Source organism: Ursus americanus, chromosome 12, assembly GCF_024610735.1.
Source record: "Ursus americanus isolate L20-20 chromosome 12, mUrsAme1.1.p, whole genome shotgun sequence".
NCBI classification, from domain to species: domain Eukaryota; kingdom Metazoa; phylum Chordata; class Mammalia; order Carnivora; family Ursidae; genus Ursus; species Ursus americanus.
In genome coordinates, this window is record NC_142138.1 from 20,748,934 (window position 1) to 20,764,074 (window position 15,141).

The 15,141-nt window shown below is 42.8% G+C and overlaps 2 protein-coding genes across 3 annotated transcripts in view; one reads left to right on the forward strand and one right to left on the reverse strand.

The window, feature by feature from the left end:
* Positions 1 to 8,680, forward strand: part of RAVER2 (ribonucleoprotein, PTB binding 2) — a 94,155-nt gene extending 85,475 nt beyond the window's left edge. For both annotated transcript variants that reach the window (XM_087865966.1, XM_045802149.2), the window contains exon 12: positions 3,766 to 8,680. In XM_087865966.1, the coding sequence (XP_087722092.1) occupies positions 3,766 to 3,912 (147 nt within the window). In that variant the 3' untranslated portion in view covers positions 3,913 to 8,680. The remainder of the gene's footprint in view (positions 1 to 3,765) is intronic.
* The window catches only part of JAK1 (Janus kinase 1), a 126,159-nt gene continuing 116,820 nt past the window's right edge, over positions 5,803 to 15,141 (reverse strand). The window contains 10 exon segments of the mRNA XM_045802148.2: positions 5,803 to 6,967; positions 6,970 to 7,062; positions 7,792 to 7,902; positions 8,562 to 8,679; positions 10,206 to 10,378; positions 10,743 to 10,867; positions 11,817 to 12,009; positions 13,103 to 13,197; positions 13,319 to 13,469; positions 14,383 to 14,534. Of these exon segments, the coding sequence (XP_045658104.2) occupies positions 6,950 to 6,967; positions 6,970 to 7,062; positions 7,792 to 7,902; positions 8,562 to 8,679; positions 10,206 to 10,378; positions 10,743 to 10,867; positions 11,817 to 12,009; positions 13,103 to 13,197; positions 13,319 to 13,469; positions 14,383 to 14,534 (1,229 nt within the window). The 3' untranslated portion in view covers positions 5,803 to 6,949.

Sequence of the window (15,141 nt, forward strand, 5' to 3'; positions counted from 1 at the left end):
TTGGTTGGCTAATGGTTTATCAATTTTGTTTCTTTTCAGAGAACAAGTTCTCAATCTCATTGATCATTCCTATTGTTTTTTAAGGATTTCATTTATTTCCATACTGATCTTTATTATTTCCTTCTTTCTACTAACTTTGGGGTTTGTTCTTATTCCCTTTAAGCATAAGGTTAAATTGTTGAAATTTTTCTTGTTTCTTGAGGTAGGCCTGTTTTGCTGTGAACTTCCCTCTTAGAACTGCTTTAGCTGCATCCTAAAGATTTTGGACTGTAACATCTCCATTTTCATTTATGTCCAGGTGTTTTTCTGATATGCTCTTTGACTTCTTCTTTGACTTATTGGTTGTTTAGTAACATGTTATTTAGCCTACATGTGTTTGTGTTTCTTTCAGCTTTTTTTCTTCTAATTGATTTCTAACTGTTCTGATCAGAAAAGAAATGACATGTTTTCTTAAATTTATTGAGACTTGTTTTATGGCCTGTTTATCCTAGAGAATTTTCCACATGCCCTTGAATATGTATTCTGTTCTTTTGGGGTGGAATGTTCTGTATACATCTGTTAGGTCCCTCTGGTCTAAAGTTTTATTCAAAGCCATTGTTTCCTTATTCATTTTTCTGTCTGGATGGCCTATCCATTGATTTAAGTAGTGTGTTAACATCCCCTACTATTATTGTATTACTGCCAGTTATTCCCTTATGTCTGTTAATATTTGTTTTATATAGTTAGGTGTTCCTAAATTGGGTGCACAAATATTTACAATTGTAATATCCTCTTGGACTGATCCCTTTGTCAATATGTAATGACCTTTTTTTCTCTTGTGACAGTCTTTGTTTTAAAGTCTATTTTATCTGAGTATTGATACCCCAGCTGTGGGATTTGTTTTGTTGTTTTTTGTTGGCTTCCATTTACATAGAATAACTTTTTTTCTATATCTTCATTTTAGTCTGTAAATGTCTTTAGATCTAAAGTGAGTCTTTTGTAGGTAGCATATGGATGGGTCTTTGGGTCTTACTCTTTTTATCCATTCTGTGTCTTTTGATTGGACCATTTAGTCCATTTACATTTAAAGTAATTATTGGTGTGTTCATTGTCATTTTGTTAACTTTTTTGTTTTCTGTTCCTTTTTTCTTTTGTTCTCCTCCCATGTGGTTTGTTGGCTTCTTGAGTGTTATGCTTAGATTCCTTTCTCTTTTCTGTTATGGGGTTTTGGTTACCACTGGGTTCATATATAATGTACTATGTGTGTACAGCAGTCTATATTGAGTTGATGGTCACTTAAGCTCAAACACATTTTAAAAGCATGAAATTTTTACTCCTTCCAAATTTTATGTATATGACACCTTATCTTTTTGTGTATCCCTTGACTAATTTTTGCATATATAATTACTTTTACTTTTGTGTTCTAATCTCCTTACTAGCTTTGTGATTGATCTACTACCTTTATTATGTTTACTTTTACCAGCAAAAGGTTTTCCTTTCATAATTTTCTTCTGGTTATGGCCTTTTCTTTCCACTTAAAGAATTCTCTTTAACATTTCCCGTAAGGCCAAATATAGTGTTCTTGGTTGTCGGTTTTATCCTTTCAGCACCTTGCATATATCATGCCACTCCTCTGGACTGTAGTTTCTCTGAAAAATCAGATGATAGCCTTATGGGGTTTCCCTTGTATGTAATGGTTTACTTATATCTTGTTTTTAAGATTCCCTCTTCATCTTTAATTTTTGCCATTGTAATTATTATGAGTCTTGGTGTGGACATCTTTGGGTTCATCTTGTTTGAGGCTCTCTGGTTTTCCTGGACCTGAATATCTGTTTCTTTCCCCAGATTAGGAAAGTTTTCAGATGTTACTTCTTCAAGTAAGTTCTGCTGCCTTGCCTCTCCCTTTTCCTTCTGGGACCCTTATATGAACGTTATTCTGATAATGTTGCAGAGGTCTCTTAACCTGTCATTATTTATTGTTTTTGCTGTTTAGCCTGGTTGCTTCCCATCACCCTGTCTTCCAGATCCCTGATCCATTCTTCTGCATCCTCTAATCTGTTGATTCCACTAGTGTATTGCTCATATCAGCTGTCGTATTCTTCACTTCTGATTGGTTTTTATATTTTCTCTCTGTTGAAGTCCTGAGTTCATCCACTCTTCTCTCAAGTCCGGTGAGTATCTTTATGACCATGACTTTGAACTCTTTATCAGGCATATTTCTTATGTTTTGTTTTGCTCTTTTTCTGGGATTTTGTCTTTTGACATATACCTTTATGTCATTTTGTCTAACTCTGTCTATGCATTAGGCAGGTCAGCTATGTCTCCTGATCTTGAAAGCAGTGGCTTTGTGTAGAAAAGGCCCTGTTGTAAACTGTTCCTAGTCACTAGAACCAAGCACTCCAGGGGTGTTCCTTGTGTGGGCTACACGTGCCCTCCTGTTATGGCTACGACTGCTGCTAGTGCCTAGGTATGCAGGACTTGCTCCCTGTGAGGCCTGGTTGCAGCTACTGTGGTGGCACTGGTGGGTAGGGTTTGCTTCCTGTGTTGCTGGCTTAGAGGCCTAGCTGCAGCCACCATGGGCTCACTGGTGGGCAGGGTTTTGGCTCTCAGCCCAGCTTTCTGCATAGTAATGAGCCACTGTGACTGCTGCATGTGTGCTGGTGGGGAGGGTTTGCATCCCTCCCCTGTCCAGGGCAGGTCCACAAAGGAATGACATGGGTGGGGTATGTAGTGCTAGCAAGGCAGATGAAGAGTGCTAGAACTGACTCCTGAAAGCCTCTGGCTATCTAGGCTAGGGAAAAGCAAGAAAAATGGCACCTGTCAGCACTTTTATTTCCAGAGAAAGCTCTTGCAGATCCCTGCCCCACGGGCACATGACCTAAAATTAGTCAATCAATTTCCAACTCTTTCATACTGTGTCTTGGGCTGTTATTTAGCTTGTTGGCTCTTTAAGGGTGGAGACTTAGTTTCTTACAGCCCTCCAGCTCTCCTGGAGGTAAGCCTTGCTGATTTTGAAAGCCAGGCTTATGGATACTCACCTTCCCAGTGCAGGTCCTGAGGTCTGGGGGTGTTCAGTGTGGGCTGATCCTTTTGCTCCTCTGTGCTTATGATGTCCTTCCTGTTTGTGGGTAGTTGTGCTGGGGTTTGGTTCCATATTGCATTTCTGCTCCTCCTACCCTTTTCAGTGTAGCCTTCTCTGTGTTATTCGCTTTGGAAGATCTGTCAGTCTTCAGGTCATCTCCAGAATTAGTTGCATAGATATTGTTGCCTCTATGGGATGAGGTAAGCTCCGGATCTTCCTATTCTGCCATCTTCCTCTGAGCTCTGGAAATGGTCTTGAATTCCCTGTGCACACCTGTGTTCCCCTTGGGTCTGGAACCATTTGTGTTTTTACACCTGCTAGTGTGTTGCCACTTCTTTTGTTGCTAGACAGACCCATCATCTAATTTGATATGCAGTTCAACTTCTTAGCCACTCACCTTTCTCAGAGGAATACGGACATCTAGTACAGGTATTCTGACTCAGTGGGGTTTAACTAGGTGGGGACAGCAAAAGCAATGCAATTGCTTTTTTTCCTTTCCCCCAAATATTGGGGGTGGAGGAGAGAGGGCACTCAGAGGCTGGTTTGTATTTTTTTGAAGGTTCTATATCAAAAGTGATTTTGATATAGAAATTTTATCCTGTATTGTTTTTAGACCAAATCAGAAGAATTGCTTTTCTTATAAAAATCTTTAATGAATAAACCAATTTTTAATTTAGATATTAGCATTGTGCTTTTTCTCATAGGTATCCTCTTTAAGAAATGAAAAGCGAGGCTCATCATATCTCATCTCTGCCCCAGAAGGTGGTTCTGTGGAATTGGTTGATCAGCATTCTCAGGGGACAGGAGCATATTACATGGAAACCTACTTAAAAAAGAAGCGCGTATATTGAGTTAAGTTCTCTCCTCATAACCTCGTAAGGTTTTTTGCAGTATCTCCGCTGTTCATCGCTGCCTTAACTACATTCAGACTAGCCATATCCTTTAAATACGGGTTTCTAATTTCCCAGAAGGAACTGTATTGTGCAGCAAGCAGAATTGCCAAATAAAAAATAAGTAGCAATAAGACAACGGAGGACCTTTTCCATTAGAATTAGATGCATCTTAATTGGTATTAACTTATTAGTCCACTGGAGAAACTAACAATGTTCCAATATTCCTTGTTTAGGACGGGGAATAATTTTGACACCATATATACAAGTATGAAGCAATAAATGGGAAACGGTCTTGTTTCCTGAGCCTTAGAAGAATGAGTTTCTAATATGCCAATGTACATTTCAATCTACTTTCCCTAGAAGTTATCTCATTTATAGATTTTTAGAACTTTTCCTAGAACTGTAAGAGTGCAACTACAAAATGCAGTGGTGGTAATGTTATAAAGATGTTCTACATGCAAACTAAATAATTACCCCCACATCAGGCCTGCACTATAAAACCCAGAGTGATAAGTGATGTCCAAGTTCTACACAACTACAGATGCTTTAATCTTATACCTTTCGTGAAAAACAAGCTATTTAAAAAAAAAAAAATAGCTTTGGCGAAATAATTTCAGGGGTTGGCGGACTACACCCTGGGGTCAAGTTCAGTCCTCCACCTGTTTTTATATTGTCTGCAAGCTAAGAATGAGGTTTACATTTTTAAATGAAGTAGACCAGATTTGAATTAAGTTCTAGAAAATTCAAATTTTGGTGTCCATATATAAAATTTTATTGGAACACAAACACGCTCATCATTTACATACTGTCTAGGGCTACTTCTGTGCTATGGTGGCAATGCAGAGTAGCTGTGACAGAGACCATATGGTCTGCAAAATATGTATTGTCTGGGCCTATATGGGGGAAAGTGTGCTGACCCCTGGTCTAATGGCACTAAGTCCCTAATCCTTTAACTTCTGCAACAGACTTGTAAGTGGCAAGCAATGTAGGTTTCTGATTTCATGGCAAAAACTAGTGATGATCTAATTGCTAGAACAAGGCCTATTTTGATCCTCAAATGCCCTTATTTCCACAGTATAAAGAGTCAATGCTGCTCTTTCTGAAGGAGCACTGTGGAGGAACAGTTTTGAGCTAGTAAGTTATACCTCACTTTCTGCTTTCTCTTATTCTTTTGTAGTGTTAGGCTGAAAAATTATCAGCTATTTAACTCAATTTACTTCAGCAAGAATTGTTTATTGCATATAACTTCTGATATCACCATTTCCTAAAGACTTTGGTATAAACATACGAGAAACCATCTAGAAATTTCCAGGTTTGTTCCTTGTTATGAGTCTCTAGGATCCTAGTCTTTTTGAAATCAGATTAAATAATTTGGGAGACCTATTTTTGACTATGATATAAGGTACCCTATTCTATGGTTTGTAAAGAAATTGGTTTCATATATTATTCTATTTGAAAATGCCAGCTAGACAGTTAATTACTAAGGACTGGCATCACTCAGTTATGACTCAGCAGATGAATAATGGTTTCTCCATGTTCTGTGCTTCTCCTTCCCATTTCCTATTGCATTAAGCATCTTCAATGCTTAGTCACACCTCTCTGATAATACAGAGCTGCAAAGTGAAAGCAGGAAGAGGTTGAAAGAACTAAGCTCTTTTGGATGATAGTACATGGGGCTCTGCCCTAACATTGGATAGAACAGATAAGTACAAATCAAGTAGTGTCTGTAATAAAGGACCATTACCAAACTCCCCACCCCCTGCAAAGTCTACACTGTTATTTTTCTATGTAAACAAATTGTTTGAATGCTTTGACAATGAAATCTTAATATTAAAAGGCATATGCATGTGAAGTCTCTAGTATATTTATTTGTATAAAGAGTAAACAAAGTGCATATAGAGTGGCCACAGGTTTGACACAGAGACCTTGGTGATGTAGGGTTATTGAATAAATTTAAATGGCAAAAAGTTTATTGTTGCCATTGAATCAATCCAGAACTCTTTCTTTTTCAGGCTCAAAAGGTGAAAAGTAATGATATACCAAACAAAATGCTAGACAGCGTTAACAAAAAGTTTTTTAGACTTCTCTTGGTCATCAAGTTCTTATGGTTCACATTGAATCAGAGATTAGACATTTTTGATTACCCAGCTACCTCCAAGCAAACTGAAAACTATCTAGTAGGTCCTGAACTCTTGCAGATGGATGGTTAAGTATGAAAACACTGACTGGTTGCACACAGCATCCAAAACCAATGTTGCAACAGCTTGCCCCAAAGTGGTAGAGTTAGTTAGAAAAGGGTATACAGTAACATTTCTGAAAAGCACGTATGCTAGTATCCCAGGTCTTGGAGTCCATTCTGAGTACTGTTTGTTTGTTTAGGAAAGCAGGGGCACAGGCTTGGTTCTCAAGAATAAACATGCAGCAGAGTATCTATTCCATAGCTGTCCCCCTGGCTCGGACCAGTTTTCTCAAAAATCAGTATTGCTGGTCACCCAGGGGGACAGGAGCAAAGCCACTGAAGAAACAAAGTTTAAGTCCTACTGGTGACAGGAATACACTCATTTTTGTATAGAAACAATAGTCTACTAACTGGTATCTAATATTTCAAGAATGCTTGGTCTATCGCTGTAGAGAGATTGAGGCCATGTTAGAGTATTGGCTAAGTCCCTCAATCTCTATCTGCCAGGAAAGCATTTCGCATCAACGGGCAGCTGGGACCAAGGGCTTCTGTTGGCTCCTCTTGTTTTCTGGTATGCAACTGGGACATTACACTAGCCAAACAGAATGGTGCTTCCCATTCTTTCCAAAAGGAGGAGTGCTTAAGTGCTTTCTACTGTTTTGGTTGTCATTATGTTACAGGTGCCAAATTTCAAGAGGGAAGTATTTGATAAGCACCACAGTGTGCCTTTTACATACCCAAATACAAATTTCTTCCCTTAAAAATTTTAAATGGCTTGGGTATTGGTTGGGGAAGGAGGACTTGATACACAGGAGTTTAAATGTTATTCATGCTTATTTTAAAAGTGCTTCAAATCCTTCAATAAGGTTCTGAAAAGTTGTCCGATTGGATGGTTGGAATTCCCAGCATTTTCTCATAAGTTGATAAACCTATAAGGAGGGGGAAAAAAATCAAGTTAAAAAAATTCTTGGAAATGGACTTTTACTCAAGTGTTATTGATGAACTGTCTTGAGAAGCTCATGAATCGACCTTCCAAAAAATGCAGGTCTTACATCTCAGTGTAGACTCTAAATTTCCTCACTGGTTGGTCTTCAAGCCTCAAATCACTTTAGAATACAGAAAACTGAATAAATGTCATAAATGCTGTTGACTAAAATGCAATTACAGCTGACCCGCGAACAACACGGATTTGAGCTGTCCAGTTCCAGTTATAGTTTTTTCAATAAATATGATATAAATGTATTTTCTCTTACCATTTTTTTTCTCTTGTAATTGTTATCAGTAAGGCTCCTGGGCAACAGTAGACTTAAGTTTTGGGTAATCAAAAGTCACCTTCAGATTTTCAACTGTGTGAGGTCAGCACCCCTAATCCCGTGTAGGTCAAGGGTCAACTCTATGTACTTGTCACAATTGGGCTACACCAGAGTGTGTTCCTTTAGGGTGCTCACTGAGGTGAGCCTACTTTTGGAGGGAATCCTTACTTTAAACGTTAACTTGTGGCTGTCATCTGCCCCAAAGGTAGTTTTTCAGATGTCTGACTTGAAATTCAGCTTCAGAAAATTACTTTAAAAACGACTTTTCCCACCCCTCCACCCAAACCCTTGCTGGATGAAAACAAAACAAATTGAGTTTATTACTGTAAAATGGCCCACAAATACCTCATCTGGACAGTGAAGTGGACAAGGCAAACGTTTTCCTTCTTTTAATGTATTCACAAGTCTTGTGACTGTCATCTGGCCATGAGTTGGGCCTATCATTTTCAGGAACAACTATGTAAAATCAAACCAAATATTTTAGCATGTATTTAAGGTAAAATTTCTAGGATTAACTGGAAATTAAAATAATAAAAAGGCTTTTCCCCTTATTTTTCGTAAAGATTTTATTTATTTGACAGAGGGAGAGGGAGAAGCAGACTGCCCACTGAACAGGGAACCCAATGTGGGGCTGGATCCCAGGACCCTGGGATCACGACCTGAGCCGAAGGCAGACACTTAACCGACTGAGCCACCCAGGTGTCCCTCTCCTTAGTAATTTTAAAAGAAAGCCCAAAATCTTGATTAGCTCTCAATGATTAGTCTGTAGTCTCTGACTCCACCAACTGCCCCTCCCCTGGCTGAAGAGCCTCAGTGAAAATGACCTCATTTATGGATACCTGAGGCTCAAATAAGGCCCTCCCCACCGCTCCCCATTCTCCCAGGGAACTATCCCTGGGCTCCTCACACAGGTCAGGCCCTTAAAGTCAGCATCATTTTCTAGAACTTGGGCTCCTTGAGGACTTGAGAAAGCCACAAATAAGTGTCAAGTGACAAACCACGTTAAATGGAAAAGTGACACTTTCCATTGTAACACACTAACTGGATTCCACTTAACAAAATTTACACATTTTCAGTGGGTGCTAGGTTCGGATGAAGGGACATGGAAGACTTACCGCCATGGGGCTGTAATCGGAGTCACAGTAAGTAAGCAGCTCGTGCAGAGTCACTCCAAACGACCAGACGTCAGAGGCGATATAAAATTTACACTGAATTAAACATTCGGGAGCATACCTGAAAGAGAGAAGACCATGAAACTTCATTTCCTGGGAAGGATATTCCAACACATTACAGAGTAACTCCGGAAAATCCCTTCTTTGGCTTTTCTCAGTGTTTAATCACACCTCCTAGGAAGCATACATCTGACATGAACAACAGTACCGTCACGGGATCTCTGTAGCACACACACGTCCACTTTAAAATAGTAGACAATTTGTGCTCTTCGTTCCACGGAGCACGTGCCGTCCATGTGGAGGCGGCATAGGATGACACACCCCAGGTGTTCTCTGCAAGTTCAAAATTAATCAGCAGTGACCTCACCGTGCAGCCTTCTTCCAAGGTCAGCTGTTCCAGCGGATGACACACCCAATTGCCCAAGCCAGAAATGGGGGCACCCCCATATCCAATTTCCTAAATACTTCTCAAACCTACTCACTTCTCTTAAGCCCCACCGTCACTGTCCTAGTTCACACCCTCACTGGCTCTGGTTGAATCAGACTCCCTTGGCTCCAATCTTGCTACCCTCCCAACCACAGTGATCTTTTTAAAGCAAAAGCTGCCATTCTTAAACCCTCCAGTGATATATCCCAAAGCTCGAAGGTGGAGTGCCAGCTCTGTGACTTGGCTTCCAGTGCTCCACCAAGTCCTTGAGACCTCCCACTTCGTGATCCGGCAACACTGAGCTGATTCAGATTCAGGTCCCGTGACATTCACTGCTCTCGTCTCATTCTTGCTAATCACGCATGCCGCCTTCTACCATCCTTACAAACCCCCATGGAGCTCTTAAAGTCTTAACAGGACTTCCAGAAAACCAAACCTGAACCATTCTATGCTATACCACCATGAAATTTGGCTGCCCAATCCATTAAATTCTAAACTCGGTCTGCTTGTTCACCACAGATCTCTAGTACCCAGCACAAAGTAGGGCCCCGATACATATTTATGAGTGAATGAAGGCTTAGGCTCCATGGGTGGGAGAGATCTAGGTTTGTCTATGCGGGATGCACCTCGGAGGTGCTGATTTGTTCTATGCGAGCAGTGGAGTAGAGGCTTGAAGAGCTTCTCCCCTGGATGGCGTTGCAAGCTGCAAGGGTTCAGAGTCAGGGTGCAGCCTTCTGACCAAGACACTCCGATGACCCCCTGTGAACCGTGCTCCGCTCTGCTCTGTCTGGGATCGCCCTGAATATGCCAGTGCCTACTTCCTCACCGCGTTCCCACCCGTTCCTGCTACCTGCCCTCTAGGCGTCCTGTGCGTGGACGTGACCACTGCAACTACTAATGGTTTTAAGCACTATGTCAGATGAATGCCCTCTCTTGGGAAGCTGGAAATGCTCAGCCACCAGTGGTTAGCGTCCTCCACTCCCTGGAAGACGGTGTCATATGAACGTCAGGCATTTCTGTGTGGGCTGCTTTCAGTGAAACAGCCTAAAAGGTGTTTCTTGAAGGCAGAGATCAATCAATTCCAAATGTACTAAGTTCTTTCTAACCTTGACTCTGGCAGAAAGAATAAAAGACATTAACATAACATTAGATTCTGTTACCAAAACACAGGGCTGTCCCGATCATCCTTGACTGTGTAATACTCCTTGTCAGTTTCAATGGCTTTGGTCAAACCAAAGTCTCCAATTTTCACTTGGTGCTCACTCTCAACGAGGACGTTTCTTGCTGCCAAGTCCCGGTGAACATACTGACGAGAACCCAAATAGTCCATCCCCTGAGGGAGAGAGGTGAAGGGAGAGTGCATTTGCTACAGGTTGGTTCAGGTTCCATTTTGTATCCATCACTGCTTCACAAAAAAGCACCAATGTCACTTCATTTACCTATCACTCTTTTTGTTTTGTTTTTAATGCAATAGTAAGACCAACCCAACTAAAAGAAATGCACATTAAATCAGCCATATGAACAAATCAGCCTTCTCCGTACTGGCTAATTTTCATCCAAATCGTGCAGAGCAAAATGGACCCAGGTACAATTACTAGAAAGCTTCCCACTTGCGGTCTAATTACCACCCAAACTACCCAGGACAGAGGGCCTGATTTTTTCATCTTTAACGTGTTTTTTTTTTTCTTTCTTTTTACCTTACAAATCTGAACGGCATATTTTAACTGCTGTTTGAGGTTAATTTTGTTCTTATTCTTTGGAAGATATTCCTTAAGGCTTCCTGAAGGCAGAAATTCCATGATGAGCTTAATACCATTTCCTCCTGTTTAGAAAAAAAACACCCATCAGGACAAGGTCGCCAGATGAAGGAACTGTGGGAGAGTAGAGGGGGGGTGTAGGATCTGGAGACGCAGGTCCTGAGCTGATTTCAGGGTCACCCCTGAATCCCAGGCAAGCTACTGAACCTCTATAGCTCCAGAATTTTGGGATCCTCAGCAATGAACAGAGATAGTTACACTCGTGTACATAACACAGCCCAGTCATCAGCACCCACTGAGCTAACAGAGTGCTCTGCAAACCACTGCCAATGACTGATTTTTAAAATTTATGAGCCACTGGGGTACCTGGGTGGCTCAGTTGTTAAGCGTCTGCCTTCGGCTCAGGGCGTGATCCCAGGGTTCTGGGATGGAGCCCCACATCAGGCTCTTCCGCTGGGAACCTGCTCTTCCTCTCCCACTCCCCCTGCCTGTGTTCCCTCTCTCGCTGTCTCTGTCGAATGAATAAATAAAATCTTCAAAAAAAAAAAAACCTTTAAAATTTATGAGCCACATCATTGCATTACCAATTTTAGAATATAATATGTATTATATTGGCTTGTAAAAAAAAGACATACTTATTAGTATATACTGCTTGCCTTGATTTAGACAACTAGAAAATGAAAGATCCGGCTAGGACTGGATCAGAATAGGAAAAGCAGACAATGGGTGCCAGTTTCATAGGGCCTAAGTATGAATATCGGGATGAGTGAAGTCCAGTCTCCAGTACTGGGAGAGAACGCTGAGATCATCCCTGGCAGCGGTGGCTTCTCCGGGAGCTCTGCACCGAGGGACATGACCGTGCGTACAACAGTGAAGCCCCAGAGCTCCTGCAAACCACCAGCGAGCATGTCCAGGGGGCCCAGATAAGGCCAAGGACTCTGCCTGCTCGGTTTTGGCCTTTTAACCCCAGACAGTCCCTTCGCTTTCAAACCAACTCCACTGTGCCCAACATACCATCTTCGGTACAGATGCCTTTGTACTTCACAATGTTCTCATGATAGAGGTTCCTTAGGATTTCAATTTCCTTCTTCAGATCAGCTATGTGGTTACCTCCACTCTCGGGCTTCAGGGATTTGACTGCCACCTGCTCCCCAGTATTGTCCCCCTCAGGGTCATACCTGCAGAGCTCGACCTTCCCGAAGTGGCCCTAGAAGGAAAGATCCATGTGCTTCATGAGAAGAGCCCCACGCGGGGCCAGCAGGAACACTTACATGAGGCTTGCTCCTTGTGCTGCTCCCACGAAGGCCAGGGGCGAGCAGCACAGCCTGACCTTACACGCAGCAAGCTCCTACCCGGTCCCTTCCTCTCTTGGTCTCACATGCCATCCCCTCCATGACTGGGTTAAGACAAGCAGGTATCAGGGGCTGGTGAAATAACACACCAATCCCACTTTCCATGCAAATGAAACCCAAAAGGAAATGAAAGTGGCTTCTGGCCCTGCAGGACAACTGTGGTGTTCTCTGACAGCTGTGGGCCCAGGCTGAAGGGCACCACAATGCAGCTGAAAAGAGCACTGTATGAAGCGTGTTTAGACGTGGGATCAGGTCCCGACCAAGCCACTGGACAGAGATGTGGGCCCAGTCACGCAGTCTTCTGAGCTGGCTCCAGAGCGCTCCGTGTGCACAGCAGCGGCCTCTCAGGATGGACTGAGGAACAAAGCACACTGCCTGGAAAGTGCCAGCACACAGCTGCAGCCCACAGGAGATACTCAGTGTGGGACGGACTCTATGTTCATTTAACTGAACTACAGAAAATCTGTACAAAGATGCAAATCACAGTGGATTTTCTGGTCACATTAGCTGTTCGGAAACTCCCATTTGAGATCCAAGGGCAAAGCTGACACCCTAGCTGGCCTGTGTAGTAAATAATCCCTCATTCAAGCAGCCTCGCAGGATACAGATAGCCAGGAAAGTCCGAGACAGGGATTTTTCTGTTTCAACCACATCTATACCTATTCCCCCAGATCTCTCCCTTTCCATTCTGTTCCATCCCTCAGAGAAAAGTCAAGTCTGGAGGGAGCAGACCAACGTCCTGTGTGCATATCCAGCCCCTGGACAGGCACATATATGTGCGCTGTTATCCGTGTCAAATGGAGAATCCCTTGGGATTCAACTGGCCCAGAGGAAGTGCGGGGAGATGCTTTCTTGCATAAACTTTGGCCCGAAACGACAGAGAACGGACAGCAGCTTTGGATGCAGAGAGAGGCGACACGGTCAGCGGGGCACTCCAGCCTAACTTGCCTCTCCCAAGTCACGGATCCTCTTCAAGAACCGCTTTTCAAAATGCGTGGGATCCACTTCGGTTGCCGGCTTTTTTTCAGAAACAATGTCTGGATCTAACAGAGGAAAAAAGAAACCACATCAAAAAGGAGTGACCGCCATTCGTGGGCCCCTCATTATTCTCCTGCTCCCCTGGGCACTGGCTGTTCTCAGCTATGGAGCAAAAGACTGTCTTACTCTGCTCTTCCAGTTTATTGATGTCTCTCATGATGGCTCGGAAGAAAGGTCTCTGGTTGGGGTCATAGTTCATGCAGCGGGTCATAAGGTCAGCCAGCTCCTTACAAGATGGTGTCACTGGCCGGCACCGGCTTTCGTAGAATCTCTCTTTCTGTAAAGAAGAAAACCACAGGGAAGAAACCAAGGGAACCAGTCACTAACCTTTTAGCCCCAGTTACCATCCCTAATTCCCAACAGCTGTGCTACAAGGTAGATTTCATAAACATGTGTGTTACTGTTGCCTCACTGTGGCTTGGGGAAATCTTAGTCCCCACACAAAAACCCACATTCAAGGAAGATGGGCAGTATACCCCAGTTCTGAACAAGCCACCTTCCAGGGAAGTCATGCAACCTTCCTGGAATACAACTTGGCAGTAAGTATAAAAACCTTCAGATTCTTCAAATCCTTTGACTCATTAATTCCAACTATCGAATGACTCAGAAATAAGTCAGATATAAACAAAGATTTATGTTCAAAGATACTCCCTGCAGAATTAGATAGAACATCACAAATTTAAAAACCACCTAAATGCCAAATATAAAATTAGTTAAGTAAATATGAACTTAATGAAACTCTTACATTAAATTTGTAAAATTGTAAGACATATTTAACTGCCTAGGGAGGACTCATGATATGAAGAAATTCAGCCTATGTATCTATATCTAAGATAAACTCAACAAATATGTGTTAATCTTGCTGACTAATGGGCACTTAAAATCTGAGCTAAATAATATTATAACGTTCTACTAGCACATATCGTGTACCTGGCACTCTACATGCATCATTAATCTTCACAACAACCCTGCAAAGTGGGTATTATTTATCCCCATTTTACAGATGATGAAACTGAGGCTCAGGGAAGTTTAGTGACACTTTTGAGGTCACACAGCCAGTAAGCCTGTGGAGGAGATTCAAATAGACATCCACCTCTTCCCACGATATGAGGCTTCCTGACAGCTCCCAAGACGTCCATGAGCGCTCAAGCAGTCCTCACTCGGCTTGCACCCTGGACGGCAACACTCACCTCAATCAGGGTCTTGTCTTTCAGAGGGATCTCGCCATTGTAGCAGATTTCCCAGAGTGTGGTTCCAAAGCTCCATTTGTCAGCAGCCACACTCAGGTTCTTGGAGTCTTCAACACACTCTGGAGCAATCCATGGGATTCGTTCTATGCACTCTGGAAAAAGATGGGAGAGGTTTCCAGATCAGTTTCTGGAATCGCCTGGGGAGTAAATCACTGTCACTGCCGCGGGAACTGTGAACTAACGTAGAAACTATTTTAAGCAGTGTTTTCCAAACATGGACCGTGGCTACGTTGATCCTGTGGGGAGCTTGTGAAAGGTGCCATCTTCCAGGCCCCTCACCCCTGGCACTTAGGATGCATCAGTCTTAGGGCCAGCAGATAAGTCTGTTTGTCACATGCCCCCAGGAGGGTCATGCAGGGCCAATCTTCTGAAGCTCTGGTCTCAGAGCGAATCACCCCAGGGTAGAGGCCAACACCCCGGGAAAGTAGAACAAAGGCTTCAGAAAGAAAAGACAGGAAGCAAGGCCCAGAGGCCCACACTAATCTCCTGCACTCTGCACCAGGGATGCTGCACTTGCTTTGTGTGGGAGAGGACAAGGGAAGAAGACTAAGGTGAGCTGCTCCCACACCGCTCGCCCCTGGCTACTTCTGCAGCCCTGTTGGGGCTTCTTTCCAAGATTCGTGATCTGAACAGACACCCCCGCTGTATCCAGGGAAATGCCCCTTAACAAATGCTGCAGCCTCCTGGCTCCTACTGGGA